This window comes from Oncorhynchus mykiss, chromosome 12 (genome assembly GCF_013265735.2).
Source record: "Oncorhynchus mykiss isolate Arlee chromosome 12, USDA_OmykA_1.1, whole genome shotgun sequence".
Classification (NCBI taxonomy): Eukaryota; Metazoa; Chordata; class Actinopteri; order Salmoniformes; family Salmonidae; genus Oncorhynchus; species Oncorhynchus mykiss.
The window spans coordinates 97742529-97764019 of record NC_048576.1 but is presented as its reverse complement, the minus strand read 5'-3'; the positions used below and the strand labels follow the sequence as shown (position 1 = coordinate 97764019).

General features: G+C 44.7%; 1 protein-coding gene across 1 annotated transcript; it reads right to left on the bottom strand.

Annotated features, from left to right (window-relative positions):
* Position 1: 1 nt before the first annotated feature.
* On the bottom strand, positions 2-17284 carry LOC118936512 (retinoid-inducible serine carboxypeptidase-like). Its single transcript, XM_036939416.1, has 13 exons — positions 17103-17284; positions 16555-16694; positions 16154-16243; positions 15913-16068; positions 14007-14081; positions 10095-10167; positions 8917-8954; positions 8361-8555; positions 8220-8250; positions 7860-7973; positions 7194-7331; positions 3382-3545; positions 2-2656 (listed from the first exon to the last, which is right to left on the bottom strand). The coding sequence occupies exons 1-13, from the start codon at positions 17167-17169 to the stop codon at positions 2594-2596; spliced, it is 1344 nt and encodes a 447-aa protein (XP_036795311.1). The 5' UTR covers positions 17170-17284; the 3' UTR covers positions 2-2593.
* Between the last annotated feature and the right edge of the window lie 4207 nt (positions 17285-21491).

The following is a 21491-nucleotide window of genomic DNA, read 5'->3' as shown; positions in this document are numbered from 1 at the left end:
ATTTAGAAAAAAAAAAAGCTTTTATTTATTGTTCTCACGCTCAAATTTACAAAAGAAAATCAATCAGTTAAATCAACAGATCTTGAGTACCAGTCCGTATCCCCTGTAGTAGCTCTGGTGCAGGGTGTCTTTCAGCTGCTCTCTCACCAGTCTTCCAATAGTGAAGAGCGAAGCCGGGGAAAAAACACCCTGGACCAGAGCTACTGCTGCAAGAGACGAGCTGTGCACTATATCAGTGTTCAATCTGAAATGGCACCCTATTCCCTATATAGTGCACAATCTGACATGGCCCCCTATTCCCTATATAGTGCACAATCTGAAATGGCACCCTATTCCCTATATAGTGCACCAGTCTGGAAGCAGATTTTGTGGTGGATAATGGTACAGTATGGATGATGTGGGACTGAGCAGTTGGTCGTCAGTAATGGTACGAGATAGAGATCAATCTATCTATGATGCTGGACTGAGCAGTCGGTTATATTTGGTGATTCTTCCTGATTGCCTTATATCTGACGGAGAGCCATTCCAGCTGGCATCAGAGAGTGTGTGTGTGTGTGTGCGTGCACGTACTAGAGCTGGGACGATAAACCAAAAATTACAGACACCATCTTCCTCATACCAAATTGTTTTGCATACATTTTGGGTTATTTTGCTACACAACGTTCCTGTGGATTGTTCTAGAACCATTCTTTGGGGGGAATTTTGCTACACAACGTTCCTGTGGATTGTTCTAGAATCATTCTTTGGGGGGAATTTTGCTACACAACGTTCCTGTGGCTTGTTCTAGAACCATTACCTGGTCAACAGTAATAGTCTATGCATTGTTGTTGTTTCCTGCTATGAAAAGTCTCAGCCTGTCCCTCAGGGCTGGCACCAGGATGAATCAGTCAAACTGGCATTTGATTTCCATAAGGAGACACATATGTTTTCTTCACGGGACTTCCTGTGTGTAAAGACATGTCATTTAACTGTGAAAATGTATGACCTTTTAATGTGGCATGAACACAACATCATGACTGGTTTTCATCTGATTGTCAAACAAATCACCATGAAGTAGGTTAGTCTTAATCTTCATGCTTGAGGGTCACTTGATATTCTAGAAGATTTAAAATGTTGGTCAAAAGGGAAATAAAATTGATGAGGGGCGAACTAAACTCTGTGTCCTAGCTAGCTAGCAACCAACCAGTTACTGCTGCCTCCCGCCTTGTGTAACGGAGTCCTAGCTAGCTACCAACCAACCAGTTACCGCTGCCTCCCGCCTTGTGTAACGGAGTCCTAGCTAGCTACCAACCAACCAGTTACCGCTGCCTCCCGCATTGTGTAACGGAGTCCTAGCTAGCTACCAACCAGTTACCGCTGCCTCCCGCCTTGTGTAACGGAGTCCTAGCTAGCTACCAACCAGTTACCGCTGCCTCCCGCCTTCTGTGTAACGGAGTCCTAGCTAGCTATCAACCAGTTACCGCTGCTTCCCGCCTTCTGTGTAACGGAGTCCTAGCTAGCTAGCAAACAACCAGTTACCGCTGCCTCCCGCCTTGTGTAACGGAGTCCTAGCTAGCTAGCAACCAACCAGTTACTGCTGCCTCCCGCCTTGTGTACCAGAGTCCTTGCTAGCACAGTGTCCTTCTCTTCAGCCTGCCAAACACCTGCCATCGACGTCGTTAACAGAACTGCAGGAAAGCAATATCCGACAGGGCGAAGGTGGGGTTTATCGGCAGTTGGCATCCAACGTTATGGTTCATTTACCGCCCCCCCTACTGAACTGGCTCACCCCCGCCTCTCGATCACAGTCCTAACTTAATAATGGACCAATAGAACTATAAAAAAGAGGGGTTCCTGCAGATGAAGGAATGACCATATTGCAGTAACGCCCAGAATTGCGAGCCGCAATTACACCCTTCTCATGGAGCGCGCCATTCGCAGTGAATAAGACCTACATCAAGTAGCCTAGGCCTAGAGCTGGGAAGTTCCTGTAGGACATCAGCCTACATGGTTACCTAGCAACAATATCACGTCTACGGTTAGTAATCTTAGTGTTTTGATGTCGCCCTTCCTCAGGTGGTGAATCATATCGCCTACAGGCCAATAGGCACAAAGATGTCAGCCAATTCTCTGAAGAGGCCAAAATAAAATGTGACCATTGTGGATCCTTTTGACAGGTTGCATATCAACCACTCCTTCCCTGGATATGTGGCATGGGAATATCTTACTTTTTGAATCGTAGTCTACCATCTCAGTTGTCTTACCTGGCCCTGGAAACACACCGTCTAGAGCCCTGCCACTAATTTACATTTAAAAAAGTGTCATTTAGCAGACGCTCTCATTCCCTCATCTTACAGAAGATGCTCTTATTAGCTCTTCGCTAGTGTAAAGTAACTAACCATTAAAAACACTATAGTTCCATTCATCACATTAGGACTTTTAGCTTTTGGCTTTAGCACACCTCCCCCCAAAATAACTGATTTAACAATATTGCAACAAATAAAAATAAAAAAGGAAATATATCACAATATGGATTTGTTTTGTCTCCATATCGTCCAGCTCTAGTGTGTGCGATATGTGTGCGTGTGTGTTATTAAGTGAGAGTGTGTGTGTGTCAGTCCTGCTGTGTGATCATCTTCAGCATCTGCAGTGCCATGGGTCCCTGGTCCGAGGGGATCTGGTAACAGAGAGAGCAATGAATCATGGGAGTGCAAGACAAAAAAGGGATACTAGGGGAAGATCTCAATTACAGGGGATCTGGTAACAGAGAGAGAGAGAGAGCAATGAATCATGGGAGTGCAAGACAAAGGGATACTAGGGGAAGATCTCAATTACAGGGGATATGGTAACTGAGAGAGAGAGAGCAATGAATCATGGGAGTGCAAGACAAAAAGGATACTAGGGGAAGATCTCAATTACATAATATTTCTCCTTGTCTCCTTCTCAAAAAACCCATTGGATGAGAAAGCCAGAGGCCCCCCCCCTCTCATCTTCTCCTCCAACAGGCTTTGAGAAGGAGAGAGGACGCAATTGAGATATTCCCAATGAAAGGCTATAATGACTGAATACTGGGGTTCAATCTTCCGCATATCACCTTCCTACTCCGACACTAGGGTTCACGTCCCAATAATCTCTCCCTCCTGAAGTGTACACTCATTCACTACTCTCCCCCATTGTAAAAACAATGGATTGATGTAGGCATGGGCTATAGAGGATGTTTCCATATACCAGTCATTTTGTTTCAAAACCCATAAAAGGGAAGTAAAACAATGTTGCACTTTGTGAGAAAAGGAGAGATCAATATTACTGTTCCAACTCTGATGATTGACCCCGTTTGAAAAGCTAATAAATATAATGTTGAAAAGAAAAGAGATTTTAGGACATATGTTTCTGTTTCCTCACCATGTGACCAGCCTTGAGGATCCAGTAGAAGGAGAAGTTCTTGTAGGTCTTGTAGAAGGCGCCGGTCACACCCGGGAAGGCGGGGTCATCGAGGGCAGTCCATTTCATTTGGCTGAAACTCTGGAGCCCCACCCACTTCAGCTGCTTCACCCATTGCTCCTGACCTGTGATTGGACAAAAATCAAATCAGTGATCAATTGATCATCTGTATCCAATCAACAATCCTCATGCATGAAAGTACAGTGCCTTGCGAAAGTATTCGGCCCCCTTGAACTTTGCAACCTTTTGCCACATTTCAGGCTTCAAACATAAAGATATAAAACTGTATTTTTTTGTGAAGAATCAACAACAAGTGGGACACAATCACTTTGTAGCGCCACCTTTTGCTGCGATTACAGCTGTAAGTCGCTTGGGGTATGTCTCTATCAGTTTTGCACATCGAGAGACTGACATTTTTTCCCATTCCTCCTTGCAAAACAGCTCGAGCTCAGTGAGGTTGGATGGAGAGCATTTGTGAACAGCAGTTTTCAGTTCTTTCCACAGATTCTCGATTGGATTCAGGTCTGGACTTTGACTTGGCCATTCTAACACCTGGATATGTTTATTTTTGAACCATTCCATTGTAGATTTTGCTTTATATTTTGGATCATTGTTTTGTTGGAAGACAAATCTCCGTCCCAGTCTCAGGTCTTTTGCAGACTCCATCAGGTTTTCTTCCAGAATGGTCCTGTATTTGGCTCCATCCATCTTCCCATCAATTTTAACCATCTTCCCTGTCCCTGCTGAAGAAAAGCAGGCCCAAACCATGATGCTGCCACCACCATGTTTGACAGTGGGGATGGTGTGTTCAGCTGTGTTGCTTTTACGCCAAACATTACATTTTGCATTGTTGCCAAAAAGTTCAATTTTTGGTTTCATCTGACCAGAGCACCTTCTTCAACATGTTTGGTGTGTCTCCCAGGTGGCTTGTGGCAAACTTTAAACGACACTTTTTATGGATATCTTTAAGAAATGGCTTTCTTCTTGCCACTCTTCCATAAAGGCCAGATTTGTGCAATATACGACTGATTGTTGTCCTATGGACAGAGTCTCCCACCTCAGCTGTAGATCTCTGCAGTTCATCCAGAGTGATCATGGGCCTCTTGGCTGCATCTCTGATCAGTATTCTCCTTGTATGAGTTGAAAGTTTAGAGGGACGGCCAGGTCTTGGTAGATTTGCAGTGGTCTGATACTCCTTCCATTTCAATATTATCGCTTGCACAGTGCTCCTTGGGATGTTTAAAGCTTGGGAAATCTTTTTGTATCCAAATCCGGCTTTAAACTTCTTCACAACAGTATCTCGGACCTGCCTGGTGTGTTCCTTGTTCTTCATGATGCTCTCTGCGCTTTTAACGGACCTCTGAGACTATCACAGTGCAGGTGCATTTATACGGAGACTTGATTACACACAGGTGGATTGTATTTATCATCATTAGTCATTTAGGTCAACATTGGATCATTCAGAGATCCTCACTGAACTTCTGGAGAGAGTTTGCTGCACTGAAAGTAAAGGGGCTGAATAATTTTGCACGCCCAATTTCTCAGTTTTTGATTTGTTAAAAAAGTTTGAAATATCCAATAAATGTCGTTCCACTTCATGATTGTGTCCCACTTGTTGTTGATTCTTCACAAAAAAATACAGTTTTATATCTTTATGTTTGAAGCCTGAAATGTGGCAAAAGGTCGCAAAGTTCAAGGGGGCCGAATACTTTCGCAAGGCACTGTATCAGGGACCAATAGTCAATGTATTAATGGTAATATTGATTAATGGTTGACCTCACTATAGCCAGGGTTGGGGAGTAACAGATTATAAAAAATATAAACTAATCCGTTACCAGCTAAAATATAATCAGATGACTACAGATACTTTTGAAAAACTAGATCACAGATTACTTTTAAATTCAGAAATAATGTTTGCTTAAAAATCTGACACATTGAAAAAAGGTGTAAGTTTAACTTTGTTCCACCTGAGACAGTCTGACCACCAATCAGAAACCACTATGATGACACACCAAATGATGACCACCAATCAGAGACCACTATGATGACCACCAATCAGAGACCACTATGATGACACACCTAATGATGACCACCAATCAGAGACCGCTATGATGACACACCTAATGATGACCGCCAATCAGAAACCGCTATGATGACCACCAATCAGAAACCACTATGATGACCGCCAATCAGAAACCACTATGATGACCGCCAATCAGAAACCACTATGATGACCGCCAATCAGAAACCGCTATGATGACCGCCAATCAGAAACCACTATGATGACCGCCAATCAGAAACCACTATGATGACCGCCAATCAGAAACCACTATGATGACCGCTAATCAGAAACCACTATGATGACCCCCAATCAGAACCCACTATGACACGCCAGATGATGCCCACCAATCAGAAACCACTGTGATGACAAACCAAATGGGTTTGATGGATTTGCGAGAAAAGAGCAGGAATGGGCTTTTGTAAACTACAGTCCAAGCTATGTCTTCCAATGGTGCGACTGCTGTCGGCATCCAAAGGTTACCCAACCTGAATAAACACTTGGAGGTCAGGAGGACAGCAGTGGTGTTGTCTACGGCAACACGGATATCACTTATGAGATCTTCATAGCGCATTGATGTGAATCACACGGCTGCTCTCTCATTTAGCTATTTGCGCCATAAGGATAGTGGTTGTTGTGGATTGCTGTTCACAAATGTGTATTGTAACCCAATAATGGTTGAATTGAAGATGTTTAAACTGCCCATCAATCATTGTTTGAGACCAGTGGACAGCCAGTAAACAAAATGTGATCTTGCAACAGATGCATAGTGTGGATCCCAGCCTGTGGAATAACAGCCTGTGGCCGATTCCAGCCTGTGGAATAACAGCCTGTGGCCGATAGCAGCCTGTGGAATAACAGCCTGAGGCGGATCCCAGCCTGTGGAATAACAGCCTGAGGCGGATCCCAGCCTGTGGAATAACAGTCTGTGGCGGGTCCCAGCCTGTGGCGGGTCCCAGCCTGTGGAATAACAGCCTGTGGCGGGTCCCAGCCTGTGGAATAACAGCCTGTGGCGGGTCCCAGCCTGTGGAATAACAGCCTGTGGCGGGTCCCAGCCTGTGGAATAACAGCCTGTGGCGGGTCCCAGCCTGTGGAATAACAGCCTGTGGCGGGTCCCAGCCTGTGGAATAACAGCCTGTGGCGGGTCCCAGCCTGTGGAATAACAGCCTGTGGCGGGTCCCAGCCTGTGGAATAACAGCCTGTGGCGGGTCCCAGCCTGTGGAATAACAGTCTGTGGCGGGTCCCAGCCTGTGGAATAACAGTCTGTGGCGGGTCCCAGCCTGTGGAATAACAGTCTGTGGCGGGTCCCAGCCTGTGGAATAACAGCCTGTGGCGGATCCCAGCCTGTGGAATAACAGCCTGAGTTCCTGCGTTCTAAACTCCTCCTCCTCGGTAATAATGTGCTCCAGTCAATCCTGTCAATACCACTTCAATTAAGAAGACCACAATCGGATTCCTGCTGATGAAAAATAATATGTCCAGATCCACCACCACATCACCCTGTCAAGCTGCTACTAACTGATTCCATTCAGAAAGTAACCTACCCAGCCCTGACGACACCTCCCCGGCCCTGACGACACCTCCCCGGCCCTGACGACACCTCCCCGGTCTCCACTGTTTATGCTTCAACGAATTTCCCTACAAAATGTAAGTGTTGCATGATGATTCTGTGCCCCTCCGCCTGTAAACAACTCTAGCTAGGGGAATTACTGACCCATGGTGTCCACTATGAGGTCCAGCTGTCCGTTGTAGACGGTGACGTTGACCCCGGCATCCAACAGCTGATCCACCACGTCCACCACTGGCTTCATGAAGTCACCTGACATGCTGCTGAACACTGCCTCAGCCTGACCTAGAGGGGGAAAGGGGGGGGGGGGGAGGAGGAGGTGGTGAGAGAGAAGGGTGAGAGATTGAGAAGTGGAGCGGGAGATATGAGAGAGAGAGATCAGAGAGGAGGGCACATTTATTTCTAAAGAAAGGTACAATATACAACCATTTCCTGGTTACAATTTTTTTTTTTTTTTTAAATAGTTCGCCTAATTTCAGTTTGTGACAAAACAGTCATTGTGTAGAGAATCATTGTACCATCTAAAGCGCGGTGCAACAGCTTTCCATAACCAAAAATATTGTATTTGAGCTGTTTGAAGCTGGTGTCCAAGACGCAAAAAATGTAACTTAAGAATGTGACGCATGGAAATAGCACACATAGAATAGATCTACCGCTCCCTAGACTTCCTTTCAAGTAGAATGAGAGATTTATAAAACATACGTCTATGTGAATTTGGTCGGGTTGCCAAAAAAGTTCAATAATGGCAGCTTTAAAACAAAAGAAGCACTTTTTAAAATGAATCCAATTTTTGACCCAGTAGCAGTGTCTTACCTCCCCAGGTGACGTTCTGAGGGATGATTCCCAGCTTCTTCCTGATTGGCCCGTTCATCAACTGGCTCAGTGATTGGCGGTGGAGGGGGCTAATGTGATGCCTCATCAGCAGGGCTGTGGGAGGGACCACGGAAAGTAGACCAACTTAATAAACAGGAAGTGACGGTGTAATCTAGTAAAGGACCATCTTTTCACAGACTGTATCATTTGTAACAAAACGGTTTTTACTTGTGTTTTAAAATATTGTATGTATATTTTATGTATGTTTCTGCATATATGTACCAGGATGTTCAAATAAACCTGTTTTTGTTTGTTTGTTATTATTCTCTTGTTTAAGACGGAACTGAAAAGGCATCTTACAGAGGAATCCTTCTCCAGCCACGGAGGACATCTTCACACCAACACACACCACTGACCTGTTCCACAACACTCTCAGTGATTCACACCAACACACACCACTGACCTGTTCCACGACACTCTCAGTGATTCACACCAACACACACCACTGACCTGTTCCACGACACTCTCAGTGACAGACCAGAGCTCTGTGGCCTTCAGATAACTGACCTGTTCCACGACACTCTCAGTGACAGACCAGAGCTCTGTGGCCTTCAGGTACTGCCCCTGATCCACCGCCTGCTTCACCGCCTCTGCTGCACTGCTCACCTCCCGCAGGCCGTAGTCATCTAGCAGGGACTGGAGGACAACGGGGAGACGGGTCAGATAACTACATTACCCAACATGCATCACTGTTCACCTCCCGCAGGCCGTAGTCATCTAGCAGGGACTGGAGGACAATGGGGAGACAGTCGAAGAGAAAAACTACAATACCCAGGTACCAAAACAAGCTGCATTTAGTATTCTCCAGACTTTAAACAACCCAGTCTGCAGAAAGAACTACAGAATGTAAAACACATCAAAAAGCTAAATGTGCCTGTAAAAAACAAAACATGGAAAACGCATTTTACTAGGGTGTGTGTGAGTGTGTGTGTGTGTGAGTGTGAGTGTGAGTGTGTGTGTGTGTGTGAGTGTGAGTGTGTGTGTAAGAGAGACTCACTGTGGTGTACAGATAAGGACCCCAGGTCATAACAGAGTCTGCAAATGAAGAGGAGAAGAAAGTTTGCTTTGCTGTGCAGTTCATTAGGCACCGAATGGGACAATAACAAAATGGGAAACGGAAGGGGACTACCTGGACTCGTCCAATACAGTGGTGCCATACTGAACACTACCCAGGGTTATACCGTCAGTAGGGAACACACTGGTTAGCTAGCCAGGGGGGGGTGGAACAACGCAGAACGAGGGCTGAAACCGAAAGAGGACCTACCCGAACTATTCCAATAAGAAATGCGTGTTCACGTTGCAAAAACAGTTTGCTACGGGCGTGCACTTATGAACACACCCCTGGTGACTTTGACCTGAACAGTACAACAACCCCCTCATGCATGAAGCTGTACTGAGCCATCCAGACTGAGCCATCCAGACCAGGGTTTTTACAAGAGGAGAAACCTGCAGCAGTAGATTAACAGTTTGTTCAGTCAGTCACATGACCACACAGGGAACAACAGCGGAGTACCAAATTACACCTTATTTCCTGTTAGGCCACTACGGTTGACCAGGGCCCACAGGGCTCTTGACGTAAGTAGTACACTATATAGGGAATAATGTGGCATTTGGTACACAGCGTATTCACGTGTGGTTAGTGAGCCTGAACTGGACACTAGTGGTAAATCTCAGGCGTTTCAGGGTTAGAGTAAACCTTTCTAGCCAATACAGTGTTGTACAGAGTGGTCTGACTTTTAAAACAGCTGTCTGATGAAGGTTCTATCAGACATTATCTGATATTCACAAGGGAAAAGTCATGTTCTGATGCTCTAAGTGGGTGTTCTGGTGTTCTCTGAGTGGGCGTTCTGGTGTTCTCTGAGTGGGCGTCCGGATGCTCTAAGTGGGCGTCCTGATGCTCTAAGTGGGCGTCCTGATGCTCTAAGTGGGCGTCCGGATGCTCTAAGTGGGCGTCCGGATGCTCTAAGTGGGCGTCCGGATGCTCTAAGTGGGCGTCCGGATGCTCTAAGTGGGCGTCCGGATGCTCTAAGTGGGCGTCCGGATGCTCTAAGTGGGCGTCCGGATGCTCTAAGTGGGCGTCCGGATGCTCTAAGTGGGCGTCCGGATGCTCTAAGTGGGCGTCCGGATGCTCTAAGTGGGCGTCCAGATGTTCCGTGCTCGGAGGTAAATACTGACCCAGTGGAGAGATCCAAGAGTCTCCCAGAGCCACTCCGGCAAAGTTACACTTCAGGGTTCCTTTTTCTACAGCCTAGAGAGACAGAGAGAGACAGAGAGAGACAGAGAGAGACAGAGAGAGACAGAGAGAGACAGAGAGAGACAGAGAGAGACAGAGAGAGACAGAGAGAGACAGAGAGACAGAGAGACAGAGACAGATGTGTTAGAACAACAGACAAATTGGTGAGTGAGAGAGACAAACACACAATTACTTGTCTAACATGCCATTACTAACAGTCATTTTACAACGGGTACCAGAAAATTATCATTATGTATTGTAATTGCTGTTAATATTATTACCACCACAAACATAATTATTATTGTGTCATCACTAACAGCCCAGTATATTCCAAGTCTTAGTTGCCCATCGTTGTTACACGTTGACTTTGACAATGGAAAGTTTTTACTTTTGTGGTGCGGAGAGCCGATGAAGTGAAGTCCCCCTCAGTTGGGGTTGATGGAGAACCGAGTGCTACATCCCAGATTTACAGTTCTGTATTTCAAGCCATCACAAGACGAATAAACTGCTCTACCTTTACGACTGAATGGCCTGAGGAGGTCAGAAGACAGTCTGTCAGCAGTACACCTTGTGATCGGCATGGGTTTACCACCAGCCAGGCTTGAGAGCCAAGAGAGAAGTGTACCGAGAGAGACGTGTACCGAGAGAGACGTGTACCGAGAGAGACGTGTACCAAGAGAGACGTGTACCAAGAGAGACGTGTACCAAGAGAGACGTGTACCAAGAGAGACGTGTACCAAGAGAGACGTGTACCAAGAGAGACGTGTACCAAGAGAGACGTGTACCAAGAGAGACGTGTACCAAGAGAGACGTGTACCAAGAGAGACGTGTACCAAGAGAGACGTGTACCGAGAGAGACGTGTACCAAGAGAGACGTGTACCAAGAGAGACGTGTACCAAGAGAGACGTGTACCAAGAGAGACGTGTACCAAGAGAGACGTGTACCAAGAGAGACGTGTACCAAGAGAGACGTGTACCAAGAGAGACGTGTACCGAGAGAGACGTGTACCAAGAGAGACGTGTACCAAGAGAGACGTGTACCAAGAGAGACGTGTACCAAGAGAGACGTGTACCAAGAGAGACGTGTACCAAGAGAGACGTGTACCAAGAGAGACGTGTACCAAGAGAGACGTGTACCAAGAGAGACGTGTACCAAGAGAGACGTGTATTGAAAGAGACGTGTATTGAAAGAGAGAAAGAGTCAGACTTTTTCGTCCCATTTTTTTGTGACAAAGAGAAAATGGAGCCAATAGCGCAAAATGACAAAGTAAACACGTTTTCTTAAACACTACTATTTTATTTGAACCTTTATTTAACTAGGCAAGTCAGTTAAGAACAAATTATTTTTTTAAAACTGACAAGACTCAGGACATGTTGATATAACTCGCAGCAATGTGATATTTCCCTTCTGATCCTCCAACGTCAGAAAAGCAACATAACGGGTATTTTGCATGAATGCACACACATTTACACAACCAGTGCTGGGTACCGACCGGCTACGCATTTCAGGGCAGAGACTGCAGAACTTCTGTACAAGAAAACGATGTCGTGGACACTTATCCTCATATGAACTTTGAAAATGTGCGGGGGTTTCTCCGAATCAACAGGGGACGTTCCCGTGCCACGTTGTCAAGGCTACTAGAGCCCGCCCTCTTGATTATCCCTATAAAATGACAGGATCTGGTAACAGACATCAGATCAAGTTTCTTCGAGGCCACACCCTTTGAACGAATGAGCCCATCTCCTTGGAAACCAAAAACCGATCGACGAGAATTTTTCCTACGCAGAGAGAAGCAAATCACCCCCCCCAGAGGACAATGATGGAACCCACTGTTGCTCGTTCCCACTGTTGCTCGTTCAAGACCAATAGACTGAGTTCACCAGACATGTCGGGGGAAATCAGAGAAATAACCAAGACAACTCTAATAGACTTTACATTTCCTGGACTGAGACATTAATCGTACCCAGCTCAGAAGGGAAACCAGAGTGTGGCAGCATCAGCTGATTACAAGTCTGGTGAATGTACTATTGAGTACGGAATTCATTGATATTGACCTGTGGAGATTCTCACCTCAATGACTGAGTTGTATTCCGTTTTACCCTGTTTATGATATTCCATTAACTACCTCATTTAGTCTAGTAAATAAAACCTTCAAACTGATTTCTTTTTGGCGTCGAGTTAATTTGTGAGCGATTGGGGTTCTTGACGTTTCAGAGCTTGACGACTTCAGAATGATAATGGAGTAATTGACTGTTCATTAAGACTATTGTTGATATAGGATTAAGTGGTATAACGGCTAGTGATAACTATGTTGATGTAGGATTAAATGGTATAACGGCTAGTGATAACTATGATGATATAGGATTAAGTGGTATAACGGCTAGTGATAACTATGTTGATATAGGATTAAATGGTATAACGGCTAGTGATAACTATGTTGATGTAGGATTAAATGGTATAACGGCTAGTGATAACTATGTTGATGTAGGATTAAATGGTATAACGGCTAGTGATAACTATGATGATATAGGATTAAGTGGTATAACGGCTAGTGATAACTATGTTGATATAGGATTAAATGGTATAACGGCTAGTGATAACTATGTTGATGTAGGATTAAATGGTATAACGGCTAGTGATAACTATGATGATATAGGATTAAGTGGTATAACGGCTAGTGATAACTATGTTGATATAGGATTAAGTGGTATAACGGCTAGTGATAACTATGTTGATATAGGATTAAATGGTATAACGGCTAGTGATAACTATGTTGATATAGGATTAAATGGTATAACGGCTAGTGATAACTATGTTGATATAGGATTAAGTGGTATAACGGCTAGTGATAACTATGTTGATATAGGATTAAATGGTATAACGGCTAGTGATAACTATGTTGATGTAGGATTAAATGGTATAACGGCTAGTGATAACTATGTTGATATAGGATTAAATGGTATAACGGCTAGTGATAACTATGTTGATATAGGATTAAGTGGTATAACGGCTAGTGATAACTATGTTGATATAGGATTAAATGGTATAACGGCTAGTGATAACTACTGATAAAGTTTATTCAAAAGGTCTCCAACCCAACCCTTAAATGGTGACCCTCAGATTCATTTGGATAGGATAACCACATTTTATTTATTTCACCTTTATTTAACCAGGGAGGCTAGTTGAGAACACCTTTATTTAACCAGGTAGGCAAGTTGAGAACAAGTTCTCATTTACAATTGCGACCTGGCCAAGATAAAGCAAAGCAGTTCGACACATACAACGACACAGAGTTACACATGGAGTAAAACAAACATACAGCCAATAATACAGTAATCAAATCAGATCAATGAATTATTCCAGGAATTAAATCAGTCAATTATTATCTTGAATATCTATAGACAAGAGGCACAACTCCTCCCATGTCATTAAAGTATATTGAATTGAGAGAGAGACCGAGACAGCCAGAAAGACCGAGACAGACAGGAACCCAAGGTACTGTGCTGACCAGTGTGGGTAGAGGTTTGAGGAAGTAGGCCCCAACTTAGCACCAGTCATTAGTTCCTCTCTGTGTCATGCATGGCTCAACACATGACAGGGAATATCAGTCTTTAGTTTGAAAACCCTGTTCCATTATCGAGTCAGGTACAACTGAGCTACCAGTTTCTCCATGCGTGGTTCCTATTCACTTACATACCAAGTGTTAGAACTGGAAAAGGGTTCCCCCACAGCAGACAGTAGGTTCTCATCCCAAATGGCTCCCCTTCTCCCTTTGCAGTGCACTGCTTTCGACCACAGCCCATATACACTGTACAGGGAATAGGATGCCATTGGGGACATAATTTGTGCCTACCTTAGTGAGTTCCAGTGAGATTGCGGCAGCCATCTTCCCTCCATAGGACTCTGAGAATATGTAGAAGGGCACGCTCTAGAGAAGACAAAAAAAATAACAATAGGTTAAAAATAATAATAATGTAAATGCATTGAGTAGTTTGAGCCAATACTACAGCCCTGTTCCAATACTTTGAAATACATCCCTCCCTCCCTAGAGGAGACTCCTGGGGTGCGTTCAGTTCGGTTCAACATTTGCGTGACTGTTTGTACTGAATGAAACGTTTCCTCAGAAACTGAGCCTTTGATGTATGTTTTCTCCTGTTTGGTGTGGTCTGATCAATATGGGTGTGACCATTTGAAAATCGCAAAACTTGTGCAGCGCGCACACACACACACACACGAGTTTAAGCAACAACAAAATCCCAGGACTGAAACTTAAAAGGGGGACTGCACTTCCTGATTTGGATTTGGTTCATTAAGAAATGCTAGCAGCCCATGACTGAATTCAAACACGAGTTGGTTACAGGGTATGGTTTGACCTGGTTGTCGTGTGTGTGTGTGTGTGTGTGTTCGCAGGTGGGAAGAGTTACCCAAATTATTTAGCCAATTAGCTTGAACCGGTGGGTGTGCGACCGTGGCAAAATTGGTTTGACTTTGGATAGCCCATTTCCGGGGCTGGTTAAGGGGCCGTTAAATTCCCTGATGTAAATGAGACAATATTTTCACATATTTTAGTTCTCATTAAATGCTTTCAATATTTGTATATGAATTTCTACAATTTATAGATAGTTTGAGGTTTAAATAATTGTAATTTGGAGCTATTGGAAATGTTAAACATATTGTCCCATGTACATTGTGTAATTTACCGATAGTGCCCAACTAGCCCCATAGGAATATCCAAGGTAAACCCACATTTACCACTGTCATTACAATTGGGTTGCATGCAGCTGCCCTCTGAATTGATGATGACTTGTGTGCTGCCAGCGGTGGGCAGGATTGAAACAAATCCAACATTAATTTCCGTTGTGATGCAGTCACGACCAACAAGTCTCACAAAACTATTTTGGACGAGATCGGCTTCGACAAGTTATCCTATACACACTTCGTAGTACATTGTGACAGTAGAATAAATGTTTGACTTATATCGATGCCACAGACCGGTTTTCTAAATGACAAGTCGTTTTTTAGGGGCAGTTGCTCTTTAAGTCGATCTCAGCTCAAGGGTCACATCGGGATTTCGAAATTCAGGGGGCCGCAAAGATTATTTATTTTATGACCGATTTATTAGTCAAAATCAAATTTGCGGGACAGAAAAATAGCAGTTATTTGAAAATATATAAGTCCATCATCATTTCTCCATTCTTTCTGTTGTTTTAGATGTTCCAGTGTGGCCTGGAGGTTCTCTTCTTCTCCCCAAATAATAACCCCCCCCCCCCTAAAAAAGATATTGTTTTGTTCTTACTCAAACCTCCTGCGTCATCCACATGACGGAAATAAGTTACAGTGACCCTGCCATACACAATCTCCCTCTGTGCCTCCATAATCACACCGTTCTCCAACTGGTCCTCCCGGCACAGTTTCCACTGAATTAGAAGCTGAACATCGTTCTGAAACTCACCCCTGGTGATCCGACCGGTGTGAAGCTGAACACCGTTCTGAAACTCACCCCTGGTGATCCGACCGGTGTGAAGCTGAACACCATTCTGAAACTCACCCCTGGTGATCCGACCCGTGTGAAGCTGAACACCGTTCTGAAACTCACCCCTGGTGATCCGACCCGTGTGAGGCTGAACACCGTTCTGAAACTCACCCCTGGTGATCCGACCCGTGAGAAGCTGAACACCGTTCTGAAACTCACCCCTGGTGAGCCGACCACCGTTCTGAACTCACCCCTGGTGAGCCGACCCGTGTGAAGCTGAACCCACCTGGAACTGTTCCTCCTTGTTGAAGAACTGTTTGAGCAGCACCAGCATGTCGGAGGCGACCGTAGCCACGTCAGTAGCGAAGGCCTCGTCTGAGTCCGTGTAGCTGAAGCCTGTTCCTACCGGGTTATCTACGAACAATACACTGGAGTACTGAACCTGCAGTGGCAAAACACACACACACACCTTAAACACTGACATCCACTTTCCATTGATGAGCCGTGTGTGTGTGTGTGAGGTTTACCCAGGAGTTTTTCCTAGGCTCAAGGTCTCTGTCCAGGGGTCCGATCTCTTCAAAGTTCCCGAAGCCACAGCCTGATCCTCCCGGGCCTCCCTGGAATGGAGACATGTACCACTATTAGAGATACATCCTCTACCCTCCCTCCCTCCCTCCCTCTCCCTGTAAGAGATACAGAGGGAGGGATGGTAGAGGATGTATCTCTTACAGAGGGAGGGATGGTAGAGGATGTATCTCTTACAGTTCCGCACCAGTCATTATCATGAGCCTGCCCTCCCAACCACCTGTAGTGTAAGGTTACCCACTTGTAGCTAGGTAAGAGTCGTGTAGTGTAAGGTTACCCACTTCACTTCTAGATAGGTAAGATAGTAGTATAGTGTAGACTAGTGTAGTGTAAAGTTACTCACCTGCAGCCACATCACGAGAGGCAGCTGGGAGTAGCTGGCGGACGGGCTGTCAGCATAGTAAAGCCACCAGAACATATGTGCCCCCTCGCGTACGTCAACATATCCCCAGGATTCTTTAGATTTTAGGGGATTCGAGAACCCTGCATACAAGAGTTGGAGATTTGGAGACATTGAAGTGATGTTATTAAAAATGCTAAGGTTGGCCTTAAAAATGCAGTCTAATGGCAAAATCCCCAGCCCTGATTGCTGCAGCAGACGTCGTGGAACAGCGCAGTGGGGGGTTTCTGATCAGGAAAACGTTAACATAGTAGCTAGACAACTTTTGCTTTCACATTTAACGCTGACATGAAACCCGAACAAGTAAAGCACATTAATGGATTTGATCGCTGGAGCCTGAGTCACCGTACTTAGCGGACTAAACTCTGTGGAGTCACCGTCGTGATTTCAAGCATGTTTGGATAACGGCGCAGTTAGTATTCAAACTGGAATTGAACCATTTGAAACACCGATATATCGGACACAATTACTCGACAGAGCTAACTACTTACCTGTATCAATTGCCACGACAAGTAGCAACACAACGCTGCAAGCGCTTGTTTTCGTCAACCCCATCATCCCGACTTGTTCACAAGAACTTCACAATGACAACACTTTTCATTACACTATTGTGTCATGTCAGATGTCAGTCACATGACTGACCGAATCCTCAGCTGACCAGAATATGGAAAATGGGGAGAGACCATCAGGATATTTAGAGCCAATCAATGAGCATTGTGAAGCTAGCCACGCCTCTACCCTCCGCCTTGAATTGTGTCAAAATAAAAGTCCCGGGGAAAATGTCCTGTGAATTTTCCATATTAAAAGCCACGGAACACAGGCGATGTATAAACAGGAGATTGACCAAGAAAAATACATTTATTTATCAAGTCATAAGAACGCAATCATGGTTTTATACTTCTGCCGGAGGGCAAAGGAGCTAATCAAATGAATCAATCAATCTCAATCAATCAAACCTCCAAATCATGTGACTACTCTGGAAAGTTTTTTTTTCAAACAGCACCTAGCAACAAATTTAGCTACTTTAAAACTAAATGACACAAAAACGTTTTTCTCTGTCAACACACGTGCCTGGCCGCAAAAGTGCATTGTGAGTGACGTCAGCAGCAGGCGCTCAGCTCGTGCACAGGCAGCGGCAATTTCAACAAATTGCAAATCATTGTTGGACGACTGCAGCGGCACGGGTTTAACAAACCAAACCCAATGAATATAGTTGGTCACGAATGTTTGATCTTGAACAGAACTTACAACATCAATCAAAATTGTACAGCCAGAAGAACAGAAAAGAGAGTGGGAGTCTGAACCTGAACAGATGTCAAATCATATTTTTCGCTGAGATGGCCAGTCAATTTGAGTAACGTTGTTGTGTATTCTACGTAAAGACGCAGTTTTACGCTATCACTCAATGAGATCACAACGTCATTTAGCAACAAATCAACCTGCCTCTAGCGTCTTACCCTAAAAATGTCCCATATTCTCTTGAATCCGCTTCATCTTCTACTCGACCTCGTTCTTCAAGGCAGCGATCCTGACTGCCTCAATCCTCTCTCAGGAACTGATAAAGCTTCTCAAACTCAACTATTATCTGCTGTTCAGTGTGCTGGGCCTGGCTCTGGAGACAGGGAGAAAACTGTTACTGACTTAGTTGACATAATAAGGCTACGTAATTATTAAGTAAGTTACTTTGGGGCGGCAGGTAGCCTAGTGGTTAGAGGGGCGGCAGGTACAGTGCCTTGCGAAAGTATTCGGCCCCCTTGAACTTTGCGACCTTTTGCCACATTTCAGGCTTCAAACATAAAGATATAAAACTGTATTTTTTTGTGAAGAATCAACAACAAGTGGGACACAATCATGAAGTGGAACGACATTTATTGGATATTTCAAACTTTTTTAACAAATCAAAAACTGAAAAATTGGGCTTGCAAAATTATTCAGCCCCCTTAAGTTAATACTTTGTAGCGCCACCTTTTGCTGCGATTACAGCTATAAGTCGCTTGGGGTATGTCTCTATCAGTTTTGCACATCGAGAGACTGAAATTTTTTCCCATTCCTCCTTGCAAAACAGCTTGAGCTCAGTGAGGTTGGATGGAGAGCATTTGTGAACAGCAGTTTTCAGTTCTTTCCACAGATTCTCGATTGGATTCAGGTCTGGACTTTGACTTGGCCATTCTAACACCTGGATATGTTTATTTTTGAACCATTCCATTGTAGATTTTGCTTTATGTTTTGGATCATTGTCTTGTTGGAAGACAAATCTCCGTCCCAGTCTCAGGTCTTTTGCAGACTCCATCAGGTTTTCTTCCAGAATGGTCCTGTATTTGGCTCCATCCATCTTCCCATCCATTTTAACCATCTTCCCTGTCCCTGCTGAAGAAAAGCAGGCCCAAACCATGATGCTGCCACCACCATGTTTGACAGTGGGGATGGTGTGTTCAGGGTGTTGCTTTTACGCCAAACATAACGTTTTGCATTGTTGCCAAAAAGTTAAATTTTGGTTTCATCTGACCAGAGCACCTTCTTCCACATGTTTGGTGTGTCTCCCAGGTGGCTTGTGGCAAACGTTAAACAACACTTTTTATGGATATCTTTAAGAAATGGCTTTCTTCTTGCCACTCTTCCATAAAGGCCAGATTTGTGCAATATACGACTGATTGTTGTCCTATGGACAGAGTCTCCCACCTCAGCTGTAGATCTCTGCAGTTCATCCAGAGTGATCATGGGCCTCTTGGCTGCATCTCTGATCAGTCTTCTCCTTGTATGAGCTGAAAGTTTAGAGGGACGGCCAGGTCTTGGTAGATTTGCAGTGGTCTGATACTCCTTCCATTTCAATATTATCGCTTGCACAGTGCTCCTTGGGATGTTTAAAGCTTGGGAAATCTTTTTGTATCCAAATCCGGCTTTAAACTTCTTCACAACAGTATCTCGGACCTGCCTGGTGTGTTCCTTGTTCTTCATGATGCTCTCTGCGCTTTTAACGGACCTCTGAGACTATCACAGTGCAGGTGCATTTATACGGAGACTTGATTACACACAGGTGGATTGTATTTATCATCATTAGTCATTTAGGTCAACATTGGATCATTCAGAGATCCTCACTGAACTTCTGGAGAGAGTTTGCTGCACTGAAAGTAAAGGGGCTGAATAATTTTGCACGCCCAATTTTTCAGTTTTTGATTTGTTAAAAAAGTTTGAAATATCCAATAAATGTCGTTCCACTTCATGATTGTGTCCCACTTGTTGTTGATTCTTCACAAAAAAATACAGTTTTATATCTTTATGTTTGAAGCCTGAAATGTGGCAAAAGGTCGCAAAGTTCAAGGGGGCCGAATACTTTCGCAAGGCACTGTAGCCTAGTGGTTAGAGGGGCGGCAGGTAGCCTAGTGGTTAGAGGGGCGGCAGGTAGTCTAGTGGTTAGAGGGGCGGCAGGTAGCCTAGTGGTTAGAGGGGCGGCAGGTAGCCTAGTGGTTAGAGCAGGTAGCCTAGTGGTTAGGGCAGGTAGTCTAGTGGTTAGAGGGGCCGCAGGTAGTCTAGTGGTTAGAGGGGCGGCAGGTAGCCTAGTGGTTAGAGGGGCGGCAGGTAGCCTAGTGGTTAGAGGGGCGGCAGGTAGCCTAGTGGTTAGGGCAGGTAGCCTAGTGGTTAGGGCAGGTAGCCTAGTGGTTAGGGCAGGTAGTCTAGTGGTTAGAGGGGCGGCAGGTAGTCTAGTGGTTAGAGGGGCGGCAGGTAGCCTAGTGGTTAGAGGGGCGGCAGGTAGCCTAGTGGTTAGAGGGGCGGCAGGTAGCCTAGTGGTTAGAGGGGCGGCAGGTAGCCTAGTGGTTAGAGGGGCGGCAGGTAGCGTAACAGAAGAATACGAAACGGGTGGGACTTACTTGTTTTCATTGCAAAATGTTTTGCTCAGTGTACACTGATCAATACACTCCTGTCTGAACAACAGGAGTGGGGCGCAAAGGTTATCCACAAACTTATTAGATTACTTTGGAATGTTGTTGATGCTCAGTTCATGTTGGCAATCAACTAAATATAACTTGAAGCAATCCTACATATTTACATACTAGGTAGTTTCTTTATGTAGCTCTGATATATATATATATATACAATACTACGTTGAAGCAATAAGACCAGAGGGGTTGTGGTATATGGCTAATATACCACGGCTAAGGGCTGTTCTTTCACGCGGTGCAGCGCGGAGTGCCTGGACACAGACCTTAGCCGTGGTATATTGACCATATACCACAGGCGCTCGGGCCTTATTGCTATTATAAACTGGTTACTAAAGTAATTAGAGCAGTAATAACACATGTTTTGTCATACCTGTGGTATACGGTCTCATGTACCACGGCTGTCAGCCAATCAGCATTCAGGGCTGGAACCACCCAGTTTATAATTGTTGGTATATTTTAAGGAGGAATTTTTAGTTGACCAAAATTGCTTCTACTTTGTTGTCTACTCTGTTAGGTTTCCATGGTTTGATACATCTTCTGTGGAGGTTTCCATGGTTTGATACATCTTCTGTGAAGGTTTCCATGGTTTGATACATCTTCTGTGAAGGTTTCCATGGTTTGATACATCTTCTGTGAAGGTTTCCATGTCTTATGTATATCCGTGTATCTTAACCAGCGGTACCAGAACCCCCGGGGGGTAATGGGCATATCCACAGGGGGTACCTGAGAAGACTGAGGCCATAGGCTTACTAGTAATGGGCATGAGGGGGTACTCTGGGCAGAGTCAAATGGACTTGGTGGTACATTAACCAAAAGGTTGGGAACCACTGATGTACATTATGAAAATGCTTGGTTGAAAATACTGCCACTTGGTGTTTACAACTACTACTACCAAAGATGTAGTATACTCTGCTGTCGCCTATTGGCAAGAAAGGGAATCTC